The 26997-nt window shown below is 46.2% G+C and overlaps 1 protein-coding gene across 2 annotated transcripts in view; it reads right to left on the bottom strand.

The window, feature by feature from the left end:
- The window catches only part of LOC138566630 (acylamino-acid-releasing enzyme-like), a 1701869-nt gene that overhangs the window by 769181 nt on the left and 905691 nt on the right, over positions 1–26997 (bottom strand). For both annotated transcript variants that reach the window (XM_069644170.1, XM_069644171.1), the window contains exon 15: positions 16488–16576. In XM_069644170.1, coding sequence (XP_069500271.1) covers positions 16488–16576 — 89 coding nt within the window. The remainder of the gene's footprint in view (positions 1–16487; positions 16577–26997) is intronic.

Here is a 26997-nt window from a genome sequence, read left to right as displayed (position 1 = left end):
CGTTAGGGTCGTACAAATTATTAAAAATGCTGTGTGTGTGGAAGGTGGTCAAATCTGGAGTCTATCTAGAGTTGCAAAGATAAAAAGATAGATTTGTACTTTCCTATTTTATGCAGCTGATGATAAAGAAGTTTTTATTTTTTAGGGGAGGGAGGTGTGTTGTATATAGGTTCTGTGTGTAAATGTTTTGCTGGTTGCTGTGGCAATATCTGCAAGCTATGTCAGTGCTTGCATTGGCTAGCAATGACACTGTATGGTTCTATAATGGATCTTCATTATGTCACAGCTTTCACAATGTTACTCCTTCAGAGTGTTGTTTCTTAACTTGTGTCAGTTGGACCCTGGATGTTGCCTGGGTTGGGGGTCTCTTGGTATGCTGCACAAATCAAAGTCAATAAAGCTGTCTTTCACTTACCTGGTCGCTTCTTTTATTTCACAAGGCCTAAGTGTGCTTACCTTTTAAATTAAGAGCTTTTCAGCTCGCCGTTCCCACAACATGAATACCGGCAAGAAGGGGGGAATGAAGATGAAGCCCCCAGGTCTGGCACAGAGTAATGATTAGGTATACAACCCAATTAGGGATGCATGCTCTCATTGCAACTGTGCAAAGATAATATGATACTTTTAATAATAAAACATTGACCTCTATCCAACTGTAATCAAACTGATCTCGGCCCCACGCAGCCTTCATCACCCATTGCGGCCTCTGTGAGTCCAAACAAATAACCGGACACCCCACCATCAATGCTTGTACTGCATTTCAAGTGGGCTCATTGTAGTCAACACTCCTTACCTGCCGTTCTGAGGAAGGCTTCTGAAAATGTGGGCGCCTCTCTTTCCTGGATCCTGCTCTCGACCATCAGGGTTGTTAGTCTGCGGGACTCTCAGATTCCAGCACCTGTATCTCGTATCAGGGAATTTTGAGCATATCAGCCGGAGCACGCAGGGAAGAGAATTGGTGCGGAGGCCCTTCGCAAGAGAAAATTATCTTAAAAGGGTACCCCCACTGAAATGGGAACGCCTTCTTCTGAACCCAACTTGTTAGCAGCTTCATTTGTCGATGTCTGAGGATGGTCACGCGGCTAGATCTTGAACAAATTTATTTGGATGAACCTCATAAGCACACCTCTCCCTGTGACCTGGCTTTCTGCAAAATTATTTATGGCACTCCCTTGCTGATAACTGACAAGAAGCCTAAATTCTCCTGGCCGTACGATAAGCTGGAGGAACTGAGTCTTCACAAAGATCCCGTATCACACACACAACACAACAGTATGCAATTCTAAGCACTGGTTGAGGGAGAACGCTTAATGGGTAGAGGACCCAACCACCAGCACTTGTGCCATGTGCTGCTGGGTCCTCCTGCCCACTATCCTGTAGGCCCGTACTGCCCCCTCGGCCCCCAGAACGCGCCCGACCACAGACCATTTGCCATTATCCCCCAATGACCTGTGGAGCAGAATCACTCCTGAGGCCAGAACACAGCATCACTAGATCTGACACATATGCCAGCTTCATCCGCGGACGGCACACAGCAATCACCTTGCAGCAGCGCCAGCAGGCTGATAGCCCTGCACCAAACCCTCAAGAAGGGGAGGGGAGAAGGGCACTAGCTGGCCACAATCCCCCTAAGCAGTCGTACAAACGGGAGCGCAGGCAACCCCTCTGCACCTTCACCGCTGTCTGCTTCGCTCAATCTGCTCCTGGGCAAACCACCACCCACGCCTGTAGGACTATATCCTGGGTGGGGGCTCGGAGAGGGGATGGAGAGAGATCTGCCCCCTCTCCCTCGCTGCAATCTTCTGGCTAGCCAGGCCACAGCTCTGCCGCCAATCCTCCTCTTCAGTTAGACGCGCCCACCAGCTTGGAGAGTTTGAGTGGGATCACTGAATGCAGCAACCCTCGGAGAGGGCTGTGAAGGATCAGAAAGGAGAGGTGACCACAAAGTGGTAGTGTTGTCAACATCAGAAATCTTTATTAAAAGAAAAGTGTTGGATAAAGGCCTCTCTGTCGCTATCTTAGAGTTTCCCTACATAGGAAACTATAACTAAAGATCGGTCTGTGTCTTGTCGTCAAAATTAAGTAAACTGTTCTTGTGTCCAAAACATATCTGACCATCACACCAGAAATGAAACAATTAAAAGAGAAATCGTCCCAGATCTAGGTTTAGCCAAAGAAGTGTTCAAATGTAAAGCAAATAGATCAATCCAACAAAAGGAGAAATTACTCACCGTAATGATCTTTCTATGGATTCTTCTCCTGCAGATTCGTCATCATGATAGATATTCATCATCCAGCTCTGCTGTTCGGAAACCTTTCGACAGGTGGTGTAGTGGACCTCGACTCGGCCACGATCTGTCTTGTCCGGCTTTCGATCGTTAGCTCCGGAAGTGACGTCAGGCGTTGTGTATATAGCAAGTCACTATGCCCCATGATTCAGTTACTCCCCCCCGCATTTGAACGCTGTAGAAGGAAAAATCACAGGAGGCTATTCAGCCGTTAAAAAACGTTAACAATGATACATCTCAACAGGGTGATCCCTCACAACAATGATTTAAAACATTTGTTATTTCTTTTTTTTAATTTTTTTTTTTTAAAGAATATGACAGAAGCGGTCATTCGAGAGCCATCGCCAGATGTCTTCTCATTTGGAGGGAAGCGACAACCCACAGAACCTTCTGAGCAGGGAAGGATGGGGGTGGGGGGTCAATGAAGAATCTCCGGGAGAAGAATCCAAAGGAAGATCATTACGGTGAGTAATTTCTCCTTCAATGGATTGCTTTTCTCCCGCAGATTCCTCATCATGATAGACTCCCCAAGCAGTTTGGAAAACAGAGGATGGCAGAACGATTTAAACCAGTAGATTCTGTAGAACCGCCCTACCAAATGTTGCATCAACTCCCCGTGCAACATCCGAGGCATAGTGCTTGTTGAATGTATGTAAGGATGACCAAGTGACTGCCCAGCGTATATCCCTAACAGGAACCCCTCTCTGGAGGGCTGCAGAGGCTGAAAACCCCTCTGGTTGAGTGGGCCCTGATGCCCGCTGGTAGCTCCTTCTCTGCCGATTGGTAACAGTCGGATATGCACAAAATAATCCAACGTGACAGGGTTTGTTTAATGATGGCAAGACCTTTCCTAGACAAGGCCACAAACAACTGGTCTGATTTCCTAAACTCGGATGTGTGAACAACATAGAAGCTTAACGCTCTCTTGGGGTCAAGGCGGTGGAACCGCTCTTCCTCTTTTGAGGGATGTGGAGGAGGGTAAAAGACGGGTAAATCAATAGACTGGGACAGATGAAACTCTGAAACCACCTTAGGAAGAAATCCAGGACTGACTTTAAGAGAGACTTTCCCACAAAAGAATTTCAGAAAGGGAGGTTTGCAGCACAAGACTTGCAGTTAGCTAACCTCCCTGGCGGTTGTGATCGCGACCAAGAAGGCTGTTTTAAGGGATAACAGCCGCAAAAACATGAGTGTTTAGGCTCAAACAGAGCTGCCATCAAGTAGGTCAGAACCAGATTAAAATCCCAATCTCTGACAACAAATGGGGTTGACGGAAACTAGTTGAGAAGACCCTTCAGGAACTGGACCATGACCGGAATAGTAAAAAAAGGAACCTTGGCCTGGGGACCTCTTGAACACAGAGAGGGCTGCCAAATACCCTTTGACTGTGGCAACCTGAAGGCCTGAAGAGGCCAGTGACTGAAGGAACTCCATCACTGTGCTGGTGGGGCAAAAGAGGGTGTCAGTCTCACGTTCTCTGCAACACGCCTTAAATCTGCTCCACCTGCACACGTACAGAGATCTTCTAGAAGGTCTGTGTGCAGCCAACAACACCTAAAGTCGCTATTCATAAGTCATCCTCTCAAGAGCCACGCATGTAGGTCGAGGGAATCCAGGGTCAGTTGGAGCACTCGACCCTCCGACTGGGTTAGGAGATCTGCACGCTGATCAACCAATGAGGTGGACAGATGGTCAGATCCAGGCGATCCGAGTACCACGTTCTCCTCGCCCAATCCGGGCGATCAAGATCATGGTCACTCGAAATCTCTTCAACCTTCTGAGAACCCAAGGGATGATGGGAGTTTTGGGGAAGGTGTAGTGGAGAGGGAAGATCCAATCCACCAGAAACGCATCCCCCAGTGCACCATTCGCTGGGAATTCCCTTGAGCAAAACTGTTCGCACTTCCTGTTGGACTCCGTGGCTAACAGATCCACTGCTGGGGTACCCCAGAGAGAAAAGACCTCCTTGAGGACTTTGACACTTCCCACTCGTGTGAGACTGTGCGCCGCCTGCTCGGAGCATCTGCCAAGGTGTTCTCTATCCCCCCGCCCTCAGATGAACTGCCGAGACCCAGATTTGGTTATCTCGCAATCAGCACCGCAGCTGAATTGCCTCTGTGCAGGGTGGACAGGAGTGCACACCACCCTGCTTGTTGAGGCAGTGCATGGCCATCGTGTTGTCCATCAGGACGAGGACATGCTTCCCTCTGAGAGACGGGGCAAAAGCCTTCTGGTCTAAACTGATGGCCTGCAACTCCAGCCTCTTGATATGCCACCTGACTTCTGATGGAGACCAGAGGCTGCTCACCTGCAAATCCTTGCAGTGGGCGCCCCAACCCTTCAGGGATGCATCCGTGACCACTCAGGCCTGGAGCCAAGGAGGCCAAAAGGGTTCCACCGCCAATAGATTGCTGCACGTGTTCCACCAGCCGAGTTTGCGATTCTAAGTGATCCGACCGTGGGTGAATTTGCCGCGGCTGGAACGTTCGCATGAGAACGGTACGAACTACCAAAAGTTTGCACCTTTCTCATGCGAACACACTTGCATACTCACACTCACACACCCAGAATCCCCCCACCCACCCACACCCTCAGCACACCCCCACCCACAGCCCCAACATAAACGAACCCCACTTACCTTCTTCTTCACTCTGGGTTCCTACAGCGCCAGTTCCCTTTCACTTCCGTGATCGGCTGGACACTGAAAGGCAATCCGTGAGCCCTCCCAGATACTGAGACCACTGGTCCCTGAGGAGCCACTGGAGGGATCTCATATGCAGCCTGGCCTGTGGCACCCAAGAGGAGGAGGAAGGAAGCCTCTGTAAGGGTGGCGTGGTTCTGAAACAAATACACTATCTGGGCTATGTTGGTGACTCTCTCCTCGGTAGGAAAAGCCTACCCTACCCAGGTGTCTAGGACTGCTCCAATGAACTGGAGCCACTGAATTGGTGTCATATGGGAATTCTTCAAGTTGAGGGAAAAGCCCAGTCTGTGCAGTAGTAGGCATGTGTCTTCCAGATGAGACAAGATTTGCCCTGCCGACTTCCCTCGGATCAGCCAGTCTACCAGGTATGGAAATACATGGACTCTGGATCTCCTGAGGTGAGCCACAATTATCACCATGAGCTTGGTGAATACCCTTGGCACAGAGGCCAACCCAAAGGGAAGCACCTTGAACTGTTAGTGCTTGTCCCATATGAGGAACCTTATGAACTTCCTATGCTTTTGAGGTACCGCCACATGGAAATAAGCGTCCTGTAGGTCTATTGATACTACCCAGTCTTGGAGTTCGAGAGTTTGGACAATCTATCTCAACGTCACCATTCTGAATGTGTCCTTCCTCAGGAACTTGTTCAAGGCCCTGAGGTCCAGGATGGGACTGAGACCTCCTCCCTTCTTGGGCACCAGAAAATACCAGGAATACCAACCAGACCCTCTCTGATCGGGAGGTACCTCGTCCATGGCACCCTTCGATAACAGGGCTTTCAGCTCTTCCTGGAGCTCCTGTACTGGTTGGATTTGGGGAGGTGGAGGTCTGTCTGGAGGTCTCTTTAAAAAAGGCAAACGGTAACCCCACTGAATCAACTGCAGGGCCCAGGCATCGGAAGTTATTTCCTGCCACTGGGGCCAATGCCCTGCCAACCGCCCACCAACTGGTGCATGGTGGGAGGGGAAAAATCAAAGCAGCTTAGAGGGAGTGGGTGTCGCCACTGCTGTTGCTGCTTGCTGGCCTCTAGAGGCCCCTCTGCCCCTTCCAGGAAGTGAGAAGTACCTCTGCCCTTGCCTGTCTTGCAGGAGCTGCGCCTTCCTGCCATAGGGTACATAACATCTATAACATCTGGCCCTGGAGCCAAAGCTGATGGCAGGTTTGGCCGGCTGCGCTTCTAGGCCTAATGATTTAGCAGCCAACTTGGATTCCTTAAATTTCTCGTCCGCTTTCTGACCGAAAAGCATGTCACCTTCAAAGAGCATGACCAGCAGCCTGTTTTGAACATTTGTAGAGAAGCCAGAAGTTTTTAGATGGGCTTGGCGTCCCCGCACTTACACTGTACCCATTGCTCTGCCAACGCAGTCTGCTAAACCCAGGCCTGTTTGTTATGACTGCTTGGCTACCTTCTTCTCATCCTCCACCAGCTGTAAAAAAATCATCCCGCATGATACCCTCAGAGACGTATTCAGCAGCATGTTCCACAGCATTCCATAAGCCAAAGGAGTACTTGGCGAATCCACATGCTATGTTAGTGGCTTTGAACGCCATGCTGCCAGATGTGAAAACCTTCCTGGCCATTATGTCCGATTTCTTTCCCTCTATCCGTAGGCAGATTGGAAGTGGATGCCGCAGGTGCAGTGGAAATAGTGGCAGCCTGTTTAATTAACCCTTTCCAGGGGGCATAATACAAGGAGGCTGTCATAAGGAGGCGAAAGGGCCCACAATGGCTGGGTTGAATGGCATGTTATGCTCAACTGTGGGACCCCGGTTCAAAATGTAAATGAGCTTATACCCCCTGAAGAGCTGTGGTGAAAGCATTCAAGCTTAGGATGTGAACAACCCTGTGAACCAGATCCCTGAACTGGATATTAGCATGGGTATAGGGCTGGTTCTGTTGTAACGTAAGGTCTGGCATGTATCCAGACCACTGGCATCTTGTAGACCCTAAGCTAGGACCAATAAATCGGCGTAGTTGTCGAAAGAAATCAACGCTGCCGGCTCACGTATAAACGGGGTTGACTGGGTCATCGGAGTCATCAACGCCAAATATGGGTTTCATTGAGTCGAAGAAACCCGATCTGGACAGCGACACAAATGAACAGTCACCGGCAGCCGGCGCTGAGGGCTTGAGAATGGGTTTCGAAGCTGAAGCTTTAGATGCTGAAGGTTCTTTCAGTGATGAGGGACGCTTGGATAACCGATGGGCGTCCTGAGCCTCGGACTTATGGCCCTTCCGGCGACTCATGCCTGGCAGGCATGACACCCGAAGGCGTGTTCAACGTCGACGGAATGGCTGGCTTGGGGTCGGGAGCACCGTCAATGAGTGCCGCTTTTGCCATCAAATCTTGCTGGTCGGGGGCCGAAGCCACACCTACAGCAGCTTGTTGCCCAGAAATATCAAGCATGGAAGTCTTAAAACTTTCCCACTTTTTCCGATTGGTCGGCCCGGCTGAGTGCTTACCTCGATCCGACAACAAGCTGGGCTTGCATCGATGGCGCCGCATCTTCCACGATGAAGACAAGGAATGCTCCTGGAGTTGGACCATGTCTTAGTCTTCTTACGATGTCAGAGAATGGCATGAAACACATCAAGATGGCAAATGAAAATACTCCTCCAATTAAATAATGTATAAATTGCAACACAAAGTTTGTAATTTATGGTATACAATGCATCTGCTCTAAACTATATATAGGCAGTACAATTCGTCCACTTAAAAATGGAATTGCAGAATACTTACGATCAATAAAAAAATAAAGACCTAAGGTACCCCTCTGCGTACCATTTTCAGTAAGAACACAGCCAAGACAATATGGATAATATCAAATATTTTGGTATAGAAAAGATCTGAATGAGTCAACGGGGAGAAACTCTTGAGACGCAAAGAATCAATTTGGATATGGTTATTAGACAGTTGTATTTCGGGGCTTAATTTTGACACAGAAATTAGTAATTTTTTGTAAAATTTACATTTAATTTTGTAGTTCTAATCACCAACTTGTTCAGGTAAAATTGTGAGTATGATACATCTTTTTAATTCAGCCGCCAATTTCATTTAGTGACAATTGCCACCTCTATTAGAGAATGTTTTCTAGACCAGTTCAGTTCAAGAGTGCAAGTGAAAAACTAAATGATGCAATTGAGACTGATTTCAGACAAAACTAATAGCGAATATATTTGTATATACAGGCACCAAAATGGCCGATGGCATGGGGATGTGATTGCGCTATTTTAACGCGACCGCACAGTCATTGCAAACATAAGAACAAACATATTAGCCCCAAAGAAAGATAGCGACAGCGACTAACGTGATGACGCGACCACGTAAATAGGACGCGATTGCGTCATCAGGTTTGTTTTAAATAACGGCCATCTTGAATAAATGCGGCCAACACGTCGCAAGGAGAATCCTTTTGTGGGAAACCAGATTAGCTTCAGGAAATAGGTAAGCACTATGTTTGCTTTGATTAGTATAGGCAGAACCTAATTGTAATCCTGCAACAAGAATATTTATATGATAATATAAAGCAACATAGAACAGAGAATCTTGTCTTCCTAAGTACCACCCCTAGAAACAGAAAAAACACAAGAAAACCTGTTTTTTTCTTATCCTGACCACAATTGGCGTTATATGTCAAGATTTTGATTCAATGCATACAAAGCATGAAGAGAGAGTGGTATAATATTTTTACTCCTATGTTGAGTCTGAAATGAACAAACTTACATAATCAAGAACAAATTATGCATAAACTAATAAGGGTTGGTTGGAAACCAAAATCAAAAATGTATATTTTTTATTTTTGTTTACTATCCAGATTCAAATAATGTACCCTCCTGATGAACCGCTTTAAAGAGGTGGGGAAACACGTGTCGAGGGAAGTATTATGTATCAGACAAACAAGTTGAAAAAGTAACTCATGACTTCATAAAACATTAAAATGTGGCGCAAAATCACTGATACTCGTCATTCTTTATCTCAATTCAGTATTGTGTATATTGGGCAACCTCAATATCGGAGCATCCAGTTTTTGCAAACCATAAATTAGAAACGGAATTAGTGGCTTAATACTTTACAACAAAAGGGACTCTTCATCAATTGCTCTAAGGCTGTATTACAAATCATTAATACCAATCCATTGAAATGGTTGGTTCCAAGAAGGATTCCTTGGATCCAGAGGATGGTGCCCTTCTCCTGGATTCTTCCAGGCAGGATGGTGAAAGAGTATTTTCCAAACCGTGTTCTCTTAAAGATAGCAGGAATGTCTTTTTTCATACAACAACTTCACAAAGCTGGTAGCAGTGTCTCTTTTATACAACAAACACTTCAAGGTTGTCAAAAATTGTTTCTTCCAAACAATATAGTTTAAGGATGGCAAAACGGTATTTTTCATATAGCAACTGATCAAAGGTGGCAAAGATGTCTCTTCTATACCATAAACGCGTCAATGATCACTTCCTGGTATACTCCCTGCCAGCAATCTTTCAGTAGATACTTTAGATCCCCTTGTGTACTCTCCCGCCAGGTATCTATTTATAATGTCTTTTCTTTTCATATGCCAGGGATTACCTGGTATACTCCCCTGCCAGGGATCCCCCCTCTGAGTCTTGCAAATCCCCTGATATACTCTGCCAGGTATCTCTTTCCCAAAGGCTCACTGCCTGATCAACTCGGTTTACCAGGACTTCTTTTAATGATGTTCTTTAAATCTTTCAGTATAGCACAGTTGCACTCCTGCAATGTCTATACTCTGTTGGCTTTAGATACGGCTTGTCCCAATTTTCCCCATGTTGACATTTCATATATGGAGACTTGTTCAAGTTATATCTTCTAACTTCTTCACTAATGTTCATTTGCGTATAGCAATACTTGTCACAGATTTCCCCATATTGACATCTCAGATATGGAGACTTGTGCAAATTCATGCTTTCAGCTTCTTCATTAACATTCATCTGCTTGTAATAACCTTTGCTCCAACTTTCTCCATCTTGATGTTTCATGCATGAGGATCTGTGAAAATTCTGTCTTTCTGCTTTACTTGGTTGGTATTCAAAACAAACTTGTTTCTGTGCCAGTCGGTACACCTTGGTGTTCCCACTTTCACTGGGCCAACTCACCTCTGTTTTCTGACCCGTGGCTCACTGCTGCGACTAAATCCTCACTCGGGAATGTTGTCTCCCGCTTTGCAGACCATCTGTTAGCCTCCCAGCCGGCTCTGCGTTCAGTCGCCAGTGAAGCTGCCGTTTTCCGGAACGACCGCTATGTAGACAGCAACACTGCTGCTCTGGAGTAGTTCTTCGCTGGTGCCTGCCACGCTTCACTGGGTCACTCTCCAATTTGGTAAGCAAGGTTGACAAGCGGCAGCTTGAAAGCGTCTGCCTTCTGCTGCACGGTTTGTTCCCGTGCGTCTGCCTGCACTCGCGGTTCTGCTCTCCGCTTCACCTGCTCTTCTGTTCTGCTCGCTGATGCCGACTTGAAAGAGCAAGCCATTTTTAAAGGTCCCACGGATCTGATCTCCACCATAATAACAAGCCTCCGTTTTGGACTTGAGGTTTCTTTCAATCCCTACTAACTCCTTCCTTGTCCTCGTCTCAGTACGTGAGGCGTTGTGAGAGTTGTCCATTGGATGGTTTTCAAGAACAAAAACATCAGAGTAACAAGATGTTAAATGTGAATTATGTGTATTTAAGGTATGAATGTTATTCTGCTCATACTGTTTTGCATGAAGGGTTCTTTGGGTCCTATAATGGGACGGATGTATACATTGACAATCATCCATTAAGGATACAGGAATTATGTCATTGCGCCGCTCTCTGCTCACCCACCCTAACTACAGACACTAGCCTCCACTCTGAGCTTACTTCTTATACATGGTACCCCTAACACTAGTCATCCCACCTCCACATAAATTATGTATTTGCCAGTAACTTATACAGTCCTACTGAGGACTATCCTACATTTTCTCATCACAATAGATGTTAACATGCCTCACCCTCTGCCCTTCTTGGCGTCTGCGACACTCCCGAACGATCCCAAAAACCTAAATGACATGATCACTTGACCATGCAATCTCTCCCAAAGAAACCTTAAACTTCGCGCCAGACTCCCCAAAATTTACGAACCTACAGCCAAATCTCTAGACCTCCTCTCTAACAGCTTGTCTAGAAACCAAAGAAATACCCAGCCTAATATCAAAATATCCTTGTACAACTCGACCAACACTCAGCATCCTCTCCAGCTCAACAGCCGACTCTCTCGAGATCCTACCACCTGCCTAAAACCCCACCACAATACTGAGTTACCATCTACTGAGCCTATACTGCCAGGTATAAGAGGAGCCTTAGTAAATGCCCAGTCTCTGGTGGCACACGCCACAGAAATAGCCGACCTTATCACTGCTGAAAAAATGGATTTCCTCGTCATTACGGAATCCTGGCTGCATTCAGCAGCCGGCCCTGCAATTATGCTTGCTATTCCTGAGGACTACAATCTCTTAAGAATAGACCGCACCTCCTCTCGAGGCGGTGGCCTAGCCATAATTGCTAGAACCAGCCTAGCACTAAGACTTGCTCCTCCACTAAAGGTAGACTCTTGCGAACTCCTGAACGCCAAACTAACTACCTCAACTACTCAACCGATATCTATTCACCTTATCTACAGACCTCCAGGCCCTCTAGGATCCTTTGAAGAAGATCTCACTAACATCCTCAAAAACACTTCACCACGTCTTCTCCTAGGAGATTTTAATCTTGGCTACAAAGACCCCTCATATCCTAATGCCACTCAGATCAGCGATTCCATCGAGGAACTAGGCTTTGCCCAAAAGGTAACAGGCGCCACCCACACTAAGGGCAGAACCCTTGACTGGATAGCGGAACACCATTGTGTAACGTCCATTAACGCCTTAACACCCTTGCCATGGTCTGACCACCACCTGATCTCTTTCGCCCTTATAGTCACAGCCCCCCATCATACTATTAACATAGCTCCTGCTATTCCTACAAGGAACAAAAAGAATATTACAGCCGACAAACTATTTCCGCTAATCATCCCTACCTTGAATTCACACCCTGACTCTGCTGACCCATTTACCTTGGTCGAAAAGTACAACAAGGTAATGTTATCTGCCCTGGATACCATAGCACCATTGAAAATCAGAAAATGCAAACAAAAAAAAACATGTTAACTCATGGTTCTCTCCCAAACTAAAAGCCATTAGACTTGAGAAACGCAAATGCGAACAGATCTGGAGACTAAACCCTTCTGAAACTAACAAAAACAACCTTACAAAACTAGCCTCCCTATACAAAAAAAAAAAAAATAATCCTTGCTAAACAAGAATCGTACAATTTGCACATCACCCAAGCCAATTCCAATACAAAAGAACTATTCACAATCCTTAAAGAATTGGAAACACCCATCCGAGCCCGACACCTGTCTTAAGGACAAAACATGGTGCACTAGTATTCAGAATGCTCTAGCTAATAAAATAACAACCTTGCAGGCCAAAATTAACAACAAAAAAAGAATCTCTCCTCCTCGCCTCCAACCCTAACATTAGTACGGCCCCTGTGCCCTCGAATACCCCACCTCCCACCCTGTCCAAACAATCGAAACCCCTTTTCAACTTTAAGTATACATTCTAGAAGTTGAAAAAGTCATCTCAACTCTCAAACCAAAACTTCCAACTGCCACGGCGCCCCTTGCCCAGCACAAATCATAAAGGATGCCTCTAGGTACCTTTCCCCACTCATAACCAAACTTGTAAATGCCTCATTCTCTTCCGGTATCATTCCCAACAATCTTAAACAGTCGTGGGTCCTCCCACTTCTAAAAAAACAAACACTTGACCCGACCATTCCCACAAATTATCGCCCCATTACGACAGTGCCATTCCTGCTTAAAATTCTGGACAAGGTAGCGGACCTCCAAATTCAACAATATTTGGAATGCAACCATCTCCTTGGAGTACGCCAGTCTGGTTTTAGACCGCAACACGGAACGGAAACGGCACTGATTGACCTTAAAGCACAAATAGACACCCTGAGAGACAATGGTAACACAGGACTATTTCTGCTGCTTGACCTCTCAGCGGCGTTTGACTTGGTCGATCATAAGACTCTCTGCCACCACTTAGACTCAGCCACCCACTTCTCATAAGAAGCCATAGGCTGGATTCAATCCTTCTTAGATAATAGAACAATGCAGGTCTTCGCACCCTCAGCAGCCGCAGACCCCATTCCTATCACTTGTGGTGTGCCTCAGGGCTCATGTGTGTCGCCCACTCTGTACAATATCTTCACAAAGCCCCTTTTTGATGATCTAGATGGCCTGGGTATCACCTACACTAACTATGCAGATGATACACAGATCCTCATCCCGTTGACGGGAGATTACGACAAGGATTTGGCCTTTGTGAACAGAGTATATCTCATCATCCAGGCATGAATGGCCTCTCATGGACTATGCCTGAATGATGATAAAAAGGAACTCCTCATTCTGGGCACCACAGCAAATCTCAACAAATTATGCCATCTATATTCAAACTTCACCATAGACAACAACAACATCCCAGTTGCCAAGGAAGTGAAAACTCTTGGCTTCTACCTAGACTCCACTCTTACCTTCAAAAAACAAGTAAACTCCATGGCCTCCGCCACCGCGTACACGTGTAAATTAATTAGAGCAGCTAAGCCATTCCTTACACCTAACAACTGCATTACTCTTGCAAGAGCCTTGGTATTATCTAAACTGGATTACTGCAACACCCTATACATAGGCTGCAAAAAATACATTACCAACAAGATCCAGATCCTACAAAATAATGCTTTAAGAGCAGCCCTCAACATTCCCAAGAAAGCCCACATATCCGACTTGAGAAGATCCAACAACTGGCTCTCCACCAAAGAAATAATTCTCCTCAAATCAGCCTCCCTAACTCATAAATGCCTACATATGTCCGCCCCCCAGTACCTTACTTCCAGATTAAAGAGACAATCCACTAGCCGCCCCTCTAGAACAGCCAACACCAATCTACTTCAAGTGCCTAGATTCAAACGTATGAAGAATGGTGGTAGCAGCTTCTCAATCAAAGCTGCCCAAAACTGGAACTCACTTCCACCCTCTTTAAGAGAAGACATGCCCTACCCACGCTTCTGATCTAGCCTCTTCCAATGGATTAAGGAACATGACATTTGACCCTATACCACACTGCCACACCACTCTCTATTACTGCGTATAACCGTATATACATATGTATAATTGTATATACTGTATATAACTGCTGCTTGATGATTTCTGACAATTTCTGCTCATTTGTATGATATAGGTCAGCACTGTTTATTAATATTTTGTACTGCAACGCATAGCAATGTAACCTAAGATGAACAACCCTCTTTTCCTTTTTCTGCACCCTAATACCCTTGGGTCTGGTGGGCATTATAAATAAACATGTGGTCTTCCTCATTCATAAGAGAAGGATACTGCGTCCCCCCGATGAAGCCACCACTTTCTTCCGATGGCCATTTGCTCCCCAGTCATCCTCACTCAAAATACCACGCCCAGGGACCAGATCAGGTAGCGGTTGCCTTCCCCTAGCCACATGGGAGATCTTTGGCTTGTGATCAGCGATGACTCCACAGGACACCGCTGTCTCCTTATGCAGGATGGGTGAAACACCTGTCGAGTCCTTATGCTAGCTGGTAAGTGGCTAAGGGCTAATTTCCAGCTTATTCTTTCAGTGGCGCTCATGCTTTTCCAATGCAGTGCTGCAACGCTCTGGAGAGTCATGTCTCCACCTGGCTTCAGCTAGGCCACGTCCCATGACTGAGTTGTTAAGACAGTGGTACAGTGAGATAGGTTAGAGTTGGACGGTGGACAATTTAATTTCTAGACATTCATTGACGAACACCTTAGCTAGTTTTGTTAGGTAGGGATGCCTTGTGTAATAGGTAAAGATGGGCTTTATTCTTATTCTTTAATTAACATTTTTGTAGAATGTCTAATTAGCATCTGTGTCCTTCTTCTGACCTGCCACCAGGTACACAAAGGTATTGGGATGCAGACAATACTAAAATACATTTATTTTTACAATATGCTGTGTATTTTTTCATAATATATATATATGTATGTTCAACATATTAAAAGTGTACATTTTTCAGTAGATCAGTGTGGTGTATTGTTTAGAGATAATTATGCAGACTGATGGCACCTATTTGACAGTTTTGTCTCCCGTTTCTTTTCTGGTGTGTAATCCCTAATTAAGATCACTGGTTGTAGATCCCTCACTAGAGGGGTGTACACAAACTGCCTTAATACAATCACCCTAGGTTCTGGTAATGGTCAGGACATGCCTTTATTACTGCAGTCAGTTCTATGCTGGGCGTTCAGAAAAACAAATAAAAAAATAAAAGAAGACTCTACAGCTACTAACTGTTAAGCAGGTCTAAGGCACTCTGCCTGGGACATACATGCTTCTATGTTCTGGCACCTGACCAATCTCATACGGTCCACATGTAAACCGATGTCCCGGTGCATGATGTCAGCCTGCAAAAACAGGATGGTGTCCAACCAGTGGCGTTACAAAAGTTTGGTTAATAATTCCCCCTACTATCAGGTTCCCTCTGTGGAACTCTCGCAAACAATTCCACCACCACAAACTAGATAGGCTTAGGTTCAGTAGGTCAACAAAAGGATTACGGCTTCAATCCACCTACAGTGCCTAGCATAGGGTTTCACAATATTGCCACCTCTCAGTTACACACTCTGTAAGATCTTCAAATTGTATTCTCTTCCCTCTCCACATGACCTGCGCACGTTGCAAAGCAACCATTAGTATGGCATGCAGCTTGTTAAAAAAAGGAAAAATAATAAATATCTTGACTAGAACGAATATTACAATGGGCATACCATTGCAGTGATTTGATGCTTATAAATCAACATATAAACACTGGACACTGCTAATGGGTAACAGACTCATAGGGGCTGTCAAGGAAGGCATAACCAATTCCACCCTGCCCTTTCTTGCTCTGTTTTACTTTCTCATAAAACAATACATTATGTGTAAACCCTGGAGCCAAAGATGAAGGAACTGTAAAAACCATCATTTCCCTGGAAGCAGTGGCGTTAGCCTTCAAGAGACAGTGAGCCCTACGGTGTTGAAGCGCCGTCCCCAGCACTTACCCTGCTGAGTGCTGTCAGTGGTCTAGGTAGGATTCCTGTTGCGCCTCACAGAGGCATAGTGATTTCAGGCTGTCAAAAGCTTTGGTTACATTTAAGAGTTTGGGACACATGGAGGAACCAGGACTCTGCCTGTTCTACAGTGACATACAACTGATTGTATGCCATCAATTGGTTGTACCTAAATATTAAATAATTACCCTGCATTTAGGAGCTAGTCCTATACTTTCAAACTTCTACAGCTCCCACATATTCATGTATACACTTGGCTCGTTTATAAGCCCATTCTAATCACAGTCAGTCACATGTACTCACCACAATTGGGGGAGAGCAGGGAGTGGAAAAGCTGACCACCAAAAGGTCCTGGTCAATGGTTTGGAGCTTCCAGCTCCCAAGTGCATGACCTACAAAAAGAGAAGAGTCAGTCAGAAAGCATCATGTGGGAGTGCATTGTGAGCATTACTCTTGGGGGTATTGGTCATTCCTTAATAATGAAAGGAGGTTTTTCTGACTACCACTGGTGTGCTGTTCAGAGAGCCCAACTTTTAGTGTTTGTGCAAGGTGTATCACCATGTTACTCAAAACTCATGCTGGTAAACATGTCTGAGCATCACAGCTTCACTCTTTGGCGGTGAAGGAGCTGCTATAAGGTACAGATCACACACAGAGACACGCCAAGTAAAAGACAGTCCAGTATGTACAGAAAATATATACTATTTATCAACACAATTTAAGAAAGGTTAAATGTAAGAAAGGTAAGTGAACAGTACAGAAAAGGTACCCAAAAGGGGCCGCAACACTCCCAATGTATACACAAACACTAGCAGATTGATACAATACAAAATATTTGTTACAGTTTACCAGTGTTGCACATATAACGGTTTTATAATATAAGGCAGAGAATAAAAAAATCAGTTAGTTAAAAAGTGTTCAATTGAAGACCCTGGACCAATGTTCATGGGTGACAAGTGTTCACAACTAAGCACTGGTTCTTATTACTTAAAATAAGAGTTCGAAAGAGTTAGGAACGTCTCTTCAGAGATTCACAGACAATAGTACCCGGTTTAGTGTCATAGCTGGTAAGTAGTACTTCTAGGTCTGCAAACTTGAACAAAGGCATCCAACTAGCTGAAGAGTGAGAGGAACACCACAGATGTGTATCAAGACCAGGTTTCATCTTCAGAGGACAACAAAGGGATGCTTGCAGTCAAGAGGCACAGGCCTTGTGGAAGAGCATTCTGTTCAAGGGGTGGCATTAAAAGTGTAATGCGAGCATGTCCCAAAGGTCCAACTTTGGAAGTCCAGCACCTGGATGCAGATCCAAAAACAAGGGAAATGACTGCTCACAACGTGGATGGTCCAAGAGCCACGGGTGCAGAGATAGGTCTGGATGTCAGGATTGTGTCTGGCTGGCATCAGTTCCGCTCCAGTCTCAAACTCAATGTACTATAAGAAGACAGAACCAGCACCACAGGATCCTCCGCAATGGGTGATCTCTTTCAGGCAACCCAAGATGGAGGAGAAATTACTTACTGGTAATGTTCTTTCTATGGATTCTTCTCCCGCAGATTCCGCATCAGATAGATATCTATTCCAGCGTTAACTGATCGGAAAACTTCAACAGGGCTTAGTGCGTCTCGACTCATTAGTCGATCCATCTTGACCCAATGTGGTGCTGGTTGACTCCGGACATGACGTCGGTCATCGTACATATACTACATCACCTTAGTTCCCCACCCTTCCCCCAACCCCTGAGCACAGCCACTGTGGAGGAAGAATCTCGAGATTCGGCTCAAATAGCCATGACTCAGGTTAAACCCATAACTTAAAAACTTAAAAACCTATTTTTTGTTGAGCGAGGAACAGAACCGTCGGAAGCTGTAGAGAACGGAACAATTATAAAGGCATGACAAGCCAACTAAGAACTCGCTCATCTCCTCCTATCCCAAGAGAAGATTCGTCATCAGAAAATGCAGGCACTTTCATAGAGGGACTGGACGGGAGGATGATGAGGAATCTGCAGGAGAAGAATCCATAGAAATAAAATTACAGATGAGTAATTTCTCCTTCAATGCATTGCTTTCTCCCACAGATTACTCATGATCAAAGCAGTACCTAGCGTGGAGGAGGAATGAAAGTCCCTACACCAGGAAATTCTGCAGAAGCACCCTTCCAAAACTGGCATCAGTGCCACGGGACGCATCCAAGCAGTAATGCTTGGTAAAGGTGTGCAGTGACGACACGTCTCCACCCAGCAGATGTCTCTCACTGGTACGCACCTTTGCAGTGCCGGAGACGCGGCCATGCACCAAGTGGAATGGGCTCTAATGCTCGCTGGTAGCTCTTTCCCTGCACCTTCTGGTAACACTCAAGAGATACAGAGGGTTACCCACCTGGAAATGGTCTGTTTAGATACAGCCAAACCCTTCTAGACAGGGAAGAAGCCACAAACAGCTGGTCATTCCTCCTGAATTCTACTGTCCTCAATGCATAAAAACTAAGGGCCCTCGTAGGGTCCAATCGGTGCAACCTGTCCTCGTCCTTAGAAGGGTGAAGAGGGGGGATAGAACACAGGCAAGTCTATGCACTGGGACACATGGAACTCCGAAATGACCTTGGGCAGGAAGCCCAGCCACTCTTTCAGCGACTCCTTTTCCTTGTAAAACCAGAGAAAGGGTGGTTTGCAGAACAACCCCAGCAGCTCACTAAACCTTCTGGCATATGTTATTGTCACTAGAAAGCCAGTCTTCAATCTGGGCAATCTAATATGCCAAGAGTACTGTGATTAATCCAATGGTGTCATCACAGATCCCCCGGCAGTAACCTCCTCTCATGTGGCCAGGGTTACGGCAGCCGCTACCTGATCCTGACCCGGGGGCAGCTATATATGAGGGAGGATCACATTGGAGGATACAACCTCCGTGGAGATGCCATGGCTTCATTGGATGAGACATGGTGTCCCCCATTTGCCCATGAAGAAAACCCCTTACCCAATACCCTAATGGTCTACTGCCATGCATCTATACTCCACTTCAGGGAAAATGGAGAAACCTTTTCCCCAAAACCCTGTAGGTCAAACTTCCAACACTGGTTTAAAAAGTAAATGCTCCAAGAATACCTTTTCCAGTTCTAATTCCCCTTCATATAGAACTGGCTTGTCATATGGAACCATTGAAAGTGATTTCCCAAGTGATTTGCATCAGTTAACATCAATGGACTCAATTTCCCACAAACACCCAAGTACTGGGACAAGGAGGAAGAAGGGAACAATGCAGAACAAAAAGAGCCTCAAGCTCAATGAGCGTGCTAGTAGTTTTCAGAATGCACCTGTGCGCGTTACATTTAAAGATCGAAAACAAGCTATAGAAGGCTGCTTTTATTTTACTTAAAATTATTTATATAGCGCAGCCATGGGCCCTTGGGGTGCGTAACAAGACAGACAACAGAAACACAAGGGTGGGGCTGAGGAATAGAATCAGGTCAGAGAGCGGAGATGGGTCGGAGGAGAGGAGAGGTTAAAGGTGACGGAGTGTTACAAAAACAACCATGTTTTCTAATTTTTTTGAAAAGATTCGGAGAGGCCATACCACGAAGCTCAGAGGGGAGTGAATTCTAAGCCTTCTGAGCTGCGACTGAAAAAAGCTACATTTTCGGCCTTCTTTGTTCTGCATCTAAGGGATACCAACAAGTCTTGGTTGTTGAAGCGGAGGTCTCTGCTACTGACCTTTTTACAAATGAGATTTTGCAAATACAGTGGAGAGAGGCCAGATCTGCATTTGAATGTCATGACTAAACGGTGGAAGCGAATACATGCTTCGACCGGGAGCCAGTGCAGCGTCTGCCTAGCTGCTGAAACATGGTCCCGGCGGGCAAGGCCAACAATAACTCGAACTGCACCGTTCTGCACGACTTGAAGTCTATTTAAGTCCGATTTGCACAGGTCCACCAGGGTGCTGCTGCAATAGTCAATCTTGGAGCATAATAGCTCTTGCTATGGTAGCAGCGTTCTCCTGGGAGATAAAGTGCCTTTAGTGAGCCAGCAGCTTCACATAATAGAGAGCTGCTGAAACCAGACAACCCACGTGAGTACTCCTATTCAGGAATTGGTCGAGTGTAACCCCCTAGGATTCTTACCTTCGCCTGTCGGGATAATTTCACATCACCCAACAAAAAGCAACAATAGTCAGAATCTAGTTTTTCCAGCATAGAAGGGGTGCCTATAATCTTCAAATCAGTTTTGCTTCTATTAAGAGATAGGTAATTACAGTCCATCCAATTTTTAATAAGAGAGTAGACTCTATTGAGATTGTTTACATCAAAGGCGTGAACGCCAGTCAGTGGGATGACACATTGAGTGTCATCGGCATACTTGGAAAATAAAACCCCTTCCCCCTCCAAAATTGCGAAGAAAGGAGCCATAAAGATGTTATAAAAACATGGGGAAATGCAAGCCCACCGAGGAACCCCTCATGTGTGCCCACTGGACGGCCTAATTACAGAGAGGGAAGGAGCAGGGAGACACGCTGTACAGTGAATCGAGGTGGGTGACCCCTCCTGACACTCCACAATCCCTGCACCTGAAGGGAGGACATTGTTTGGGAGAAGCCGTAGTACCTCTCTGCGAGGAGTGTGGTCCATGGAAGCACGGATTGGTGTGGTGGAGTCAAGCAGCTTGCCAGCTAGGAGGCGGTGAAACATTGCACGGGTAGGACGTGCCACAGACATACTAGGAACCAGGGGAAGATTCCTGGGCATTCGGCAAGCGGAGAAAGCAACGTTTCACCTATCAGGACCTGAAGCAAGGCCGACGTGCTGAAGCAAAGCTACGAGAGGAACCGGAAATATGTGGAAGCAGTTCAGAGCGGAAAGCAGGTAGCAAAGCTTGGCCGCTTACGTGCGAATGGGACCGAAGATGCCACACAGAGCTGGTGAGTCAACCCATGCAAAGTGGGGACCCCAGGGTGTTTCAGCGACCTTGCCAAACACAAATTGTAAACTTTAAAGCCACAGAAAAAGCATTAAGGAGATTGTTTGCAAACCAAGAAGGCGTATTGCAAATACGAGCCCCAGCCATTTATGAGTGTATAGAATGCAGGTATGCAGGAAACCCAGAGTGAATGTTGAAACAACCAGATATACAAAACCAAAGAAGAACTATGCAATTGTGGAATTAAAAGAGGAACGGTTACCTATGAATATAACAAGTCCTGCAAGTCGACTAAGCTAGGCAGTTGTAAATCTACAGGAAGTCCCAAGAAAGGACTGTGTTTGTTGAACAAAAGAAGGACATTTGGGATAGCCACCAGGGGGCATGCCGATGAAGGAAGATTGAGCATGCTCATCTCCCATTGTGGGCCCGAAAAGTGGCGAGAGCCCCCACTTTTTGCCCCCCCCGGGTATTTAACTCCCAGACAACAGGGTCGGTGAAGTTCCCCTGCCTATGTGCACAGTACAACGGCAAAAATCAGTCACTTTTTGACTGAGCCCGACCTTGCGGCGGCAGCAGGAAAAAAAAAGTGATTTCTCCTGGAGGCGACACAAGGAGAAGACGGGGAGCATGGCTTGCCAGTCTGCCCGAGGGCCCACTGGACGGCCTAATTGCAGAGAGGGAAGGAGCCGGGAGACACGCAGCACAGTGAATCGAGGTGGGTGACCCCTCCTGACACTCCACAATCCCCGCACCTGACGGGAGGCCATAGACTCCCGAACCCCCATTGACCACCTCGGTGCGGCCTGTAGATCCCCTGGGAGTGGAAGGGGACAGCAGTTCATGCTGCAGCACAAGGGAGGTACCCCGTGGACCCCTGGAGCGAGTGCCAGAAACGTGGGACAGGCCTGGATACCAGAGTAAGCTGCACACAGTGGAGGTCCCCCTGGAAGCTGGAGGGGGAATAAGGGACATTCAGGCAGCGGCGGGAGGTGAGGGCCCCCCCTATGATATGTGGAAGTTGATGTCCCGGAGCGGTCGGCCAGGGAGGTATTGAATGAGCAGAAAGCACTTGGTTATACAGCAGGGGAGCCCCAACCCTGGAGGTGTATGGGAGAGAGTGGATGGGCAGTTTGGATGGACCCTAGTAACATGTTCTCGGTATGAGAGGTGCTCTACAACCACCACGGGTTAGCTCCTAAAAAACGATGTTTGCACCCACCGGGTGGCTGTCCCCCGGTTCTCACATGATATAAGTGAGAAGTCACACCCGCACAAGAGACTTGAGCCGGGACTTCGTTCAGTGCAGCAGAGGCTGCTTTGCGACTTGTGGGTTACATCACCACTAAGTTGAAGTCGCACCAGTCCACGCCTGGAGCTTCACTACATACATTCAGGTACGCAGGTTGAGTGATGGCACATGGATGGGAGATCTAAGCTAGCCAGCTTTGAATACACACCAAGGAAGAACGTGGGAAGAAAGGGCTGGTAATATACGGCATGGCTAGAGTAACGATTTTTCAAGATCTGTCCTCTCTGACCCTTGCCAAAAGAAGGCTGTGCTCACCGCTTACGAAGTGGTTAAATGAGAAAGGTGTTCGGTACAGGCGAGGGATTCTGTTCTTCATCGCCTTTGAGGTGGACAGGTGCAAATTCAAACCGACTACCGAGGATGATATTCACAGTGTCACAGGGGTGCTCGTGGGAGAAGACAGAACTTCTCTGAGTTTGAAAGAAAAGATGGCAGGAGACAGACAATGGCGAATCAAGGGTCCAAATAGATGACGAATGCCAGGAAATTAAGAAAGTTGAACACATCCCTGGCGGCTGAGACCTGACCTAATATTGGTGTAGAATTCCACCGCGGATTCTCAAAAAGGGGATGACACAATTAGAGGGAACTCAGGATGTGGGGACTTGGCCGTGGTTTACTGAATATCCAACCACTTCTTGGTGTTTGTTAAGAAGTGGTGCCGGGGTGGAGGGTTGTGTGGAGTTGCATTTAAAGGAATAGTGCGCTCAAAAATGTAGTCTTAAAAGATGGGCAATAATACAAAACATGTATTAAACATCTTTTTAAATAAAGTTCCTTAGTAACATTTTACACAAATAATGTTTAAACACCTTTAATTTCAAGCAGTAGGAGGCATCCATTTTGTGAAATGGACGAGCCTCCTGTGTTTGTGTTAATCTCTGCGCTTGCGGCAATAATGAAGCAAAAGCCACCTGCTGGTAGCTTTTATAACAGCGGCTCTTGTTTCATTATTGCCATAGACGTGGAGGGGACGGGCCCTACTGGTCTCTGGTACCATTAAGGTGTGTTTCACGTTTGCCACGATGAACGCCCCAAACCAGGGGCAGTTGAGATTTCTGAAGAGTACACTCTTGAAAATACTGGTCGAAAGCTCGGGGCACCTTATTACAGGAGGGGACTTTAATATATGGGCAGATGTCAAGTTAGAGAGACAGGTGATACATGCAAGGGAACAGGAATAGCCAAGGCCGGGATACAGGGAGGTCCAGGAGACATCGGAAGTGTATGGGTTGCGAGACATATGGGGTCATTTCCACCCGCAGGAAAGGGGGTACACTTTTTACTCGCCCCCTCATGGACCATTTACTAGGATAGATTACGTATTTATTTCAAGGGACTTGTCGGAAGAGGCCCAGAGTTCAGAGATTCACCCAATCTTCTAGTCAGACCACGATATGTTAACAGCCCTTGGGGCTCAAAATGGAGATGCAATGAATTCCTGCGCAAGGATCCAGTATTCCAGGTGGAGTTGGCTAGGGAAATCAGGGAATTCTTCAATACGAATCATACAGGTGTGGTGGAGAAGAGAATTGTTTGGGAAGCAGGGAAGAGGATATGGAGGGGGGTTCCGATTAGGGAAGGGGCTAGGAAAAAAAAGGGAGCGGACACGCATTGAAAATAGGTTGAGGAAGGAGATAAAACAACTGGATAAACGAGCGCATGTGTCCTTGGATGGGCGGGAGGACTGTGTTATGGAGGCCAGGGGGAAGAGAGAGGAGCTGTGGCTTCTGGAGGAAGGAAAAATAATTTGCAATTTCTGAAACAGAAATTCTATGAGAAAGGGGACAAGGTCGATGCACTCCTATCAGCTAGGCTGAGGGCAGCGAGCAGAAAGATGGGTTACAGAAATTGAAGGGAGACAGAGTAAAGGAGTGTTCGACGGAGGGGATTCAAGAGGCCTTGGCTTCTTTCTATGAAGCGCTGTATGAAACAGAGAGTAAACCAGAGGGGGGAGACATCAATACATACTTAGCTGATATTCACCTACCCAAACTGTCTGATGAGGAGACTAATATACTGGAGGCCCCGATAAGAGGAAGAAATTAAGAAGGTGGTGGCAAGATTACTGCTGGGAAAGGCTATGGGAGACGATGGGTTCTCAGCAGGGTTTGATACATTTTTCCTCACTGTCCTACTGCCATTTATGACAGAACTGTTTAATGACAGACTAAATACGGGGAAAGCCACGGAATCCTTCTCTCAGGTACTTATCACGGTAATACCCAAGGAGGGCAGGGATCCCGGACATGTGGTGCATATCGCCCGATTTCCCTTCTGAAGATAGATGCCAGAATCTACATCCGGGTGCTTGTGGCCAGGCTAGAGGGGTACATGCCAAGAGTGATCCGCCCGGGCCAACTAGGTTTCATCAGGGGACAACAGGATGCTGACACAATGAGGAAAACATTACACCTGATGAATAAAATCCAGGGGACAACTGGGGACTCCTCCCTCCTTTCAGTGGACACCGAAAAGGCATTTGACAGTGTGGAGTGGCAGTTTCTCAAAGCAGTGCTCATTAAGTGTGGTATAGGGGAAAGGTTTCTCCACAGGATTATGGCAGTGTACTCCTCCCCCAGGGCTTGTGCTGAAGTAAATGGGGGTTACTCTCGTTGGTTTGGGTTGGGAAGGGGAACTAGGCAGGGCTGCCCCCTCTCGCTAACGTTATTTGCACTCTCATTGGAACCTCTCGCCGAGAAGATTAGATAAGATCCTAGTGTGGAGGGATTCCTGGTGGGAGGGATGAAATATAAAGTCGCACTGTACGCAGACGATATGCTATTACACATTAAGAATCCCCCGACTTCCATAACGTTGGTGGTTCAATTGATTGAACAATATGGCTCCCTGGTGGGATTCAAGATTAATAAGTCTAAATCAGTCCTTTTCCCCTTGCACAGGAATAAAGATGGGGAAATAGGGAGGTTCTCACCTCTGGGTATGCAGGTGTGGGATATTTTTATCCACCCCAATGCACCACACTGCACCCCTTTCCCAAAGGGGAAAGAAAACTGCCAATAATGGATGGGATAACCCCCGTGCGTACTAAATCTGCAAAATTGCGCGTGGTGCATAAACCACAAAAGAGCTGCACTCCCTGCCACACACACAGGCAAAGATGGTGTAAAAACAGGAATCACTGTTGTCATCTGTCTTCTGTCACCTGTCACCTGTCGCCTGAAACAAGGCCACAGAAGGGCAAAATCTGAAAATGCCCTGATAAATTCAGTCATTTTCCCAGAGAATTATGGAAAGGAAAGTGTGCTGAAATCATGGATTTTCCAAGCAGTCAGAGGAATCCAGGCATCACTGCCTGCCCGCTGCCTAAGGAAATTGGCTGTCAAACCCAGTTTAAAAGTGTTTTCTTTTTTCTGGGGAAGTGAAAAATCTGCCTGTTTAAAGCATTTTTCTGTGAAGGGCTTAATACCTTTAAAATGTCAAAATCCATTATAAAATCTGTTCCTTTTATATCTTTTAAATAAAAGATATCTGCAGAAGTGCAGTTGCTAAAGTGAGTTGCTGTCTCGCTGGTTTCCCTGCACCCGCGTGGATTTGCTTTTTGGACTTGCAACATTATCCAGCTCCAGAACTGCGATTGGAGCGGTACGAACATTCTTGGTGAAGTGGGTCGTTTGTTTTGGGATTAACAGCTAAAAGCGCTAGGAACTGCTGATCAGACCAGCTACTTACACGGATTTCTGTTTCCTTTTTTTTCTTTCTCTTAGCGCTTGCTCCTCCCTCTCTCCCAGAAATCCATTTACTGACAGTGAACGTGCATCCGCGCGTGCGCATCTGCAGAAGTGCAGTTGCTAAAGTGAGTTGGTGTCTCGCTGTCACGCTTGAGAGCGGGAGGTGGAGGTAGCATGGTATTTTACTTTATTTCTTTTATCTCTTCTATTTTTCTTTGACTAATTATTTACATTTGGTTTTTTCTTCTTTTAAAATCTGTTTATTTATCGTGTCATTTTTAACTATTAATTTGTCTTGCATAACCTGACCCGTAACCATGTCACTTTTGAAACTGGTATGCCCTCGAGTACCATACCGGAGGCTGAGCCCAACGTGGCTTTGCCCGCGTGTATTATGTCCTAGGCTGAGACGAAGGTTGCCCTGCCCACGTGTATTTCTCCAGAGGCTGAGCCCAATGCTGCTTTATCTATGTGTATTGTCCCTGAAGCTGAGCCTAATGCGGCATAACTTCCAAAAAAAAAATATTTCTTGAGCTGATCCCCAAATCTCATATCTTAAAAAAAATTACTTTGTTCATTGTCTTTAACAGCTGATATACGATCTTTTTGTACCCCGGAGCCTAAACAGCCTGTGTAAGCTAATAGTACCTTAACTGAAAAGATGTCTGTCCTAGTTGTGAAAGCCTCCTCTATGGATGCCATCTCACATAACACGTTATCAGTCCCAGTGGTAACTGGTGAAATGCAAAAGGCTGGTAGTAAGTCAACTGGGAAGATTCCCACCCCAGTTGCGAAAACTTCCCCTGTGATCGCCATTTTAGATAATACTTTGACAACTATAATGGTGAATTCTGAGATGCAAGAGGTTGGTTTATTATCTCGAATGAATGAAAT

This window comes from Ambystoma mexicanum, chromosome 2p (genome assembly GCF_040938575.1).
Source record: "Ambystoma mexicanum isolate Mex_15411 chromosome 2p, UKY_AmexF1_1, whole genome shotgun sequence".
In the NCBI taxonomy this organism is placed as follows: Eukaryota; Metazoa; Chordata; class Amphibia; order Caudata; family Ambystomatidae; genus Ambystoma; species Ambystoma mexicanum.
This window is presented reverse-complemented; position numbering and strand designations above follow the sequence as displayed.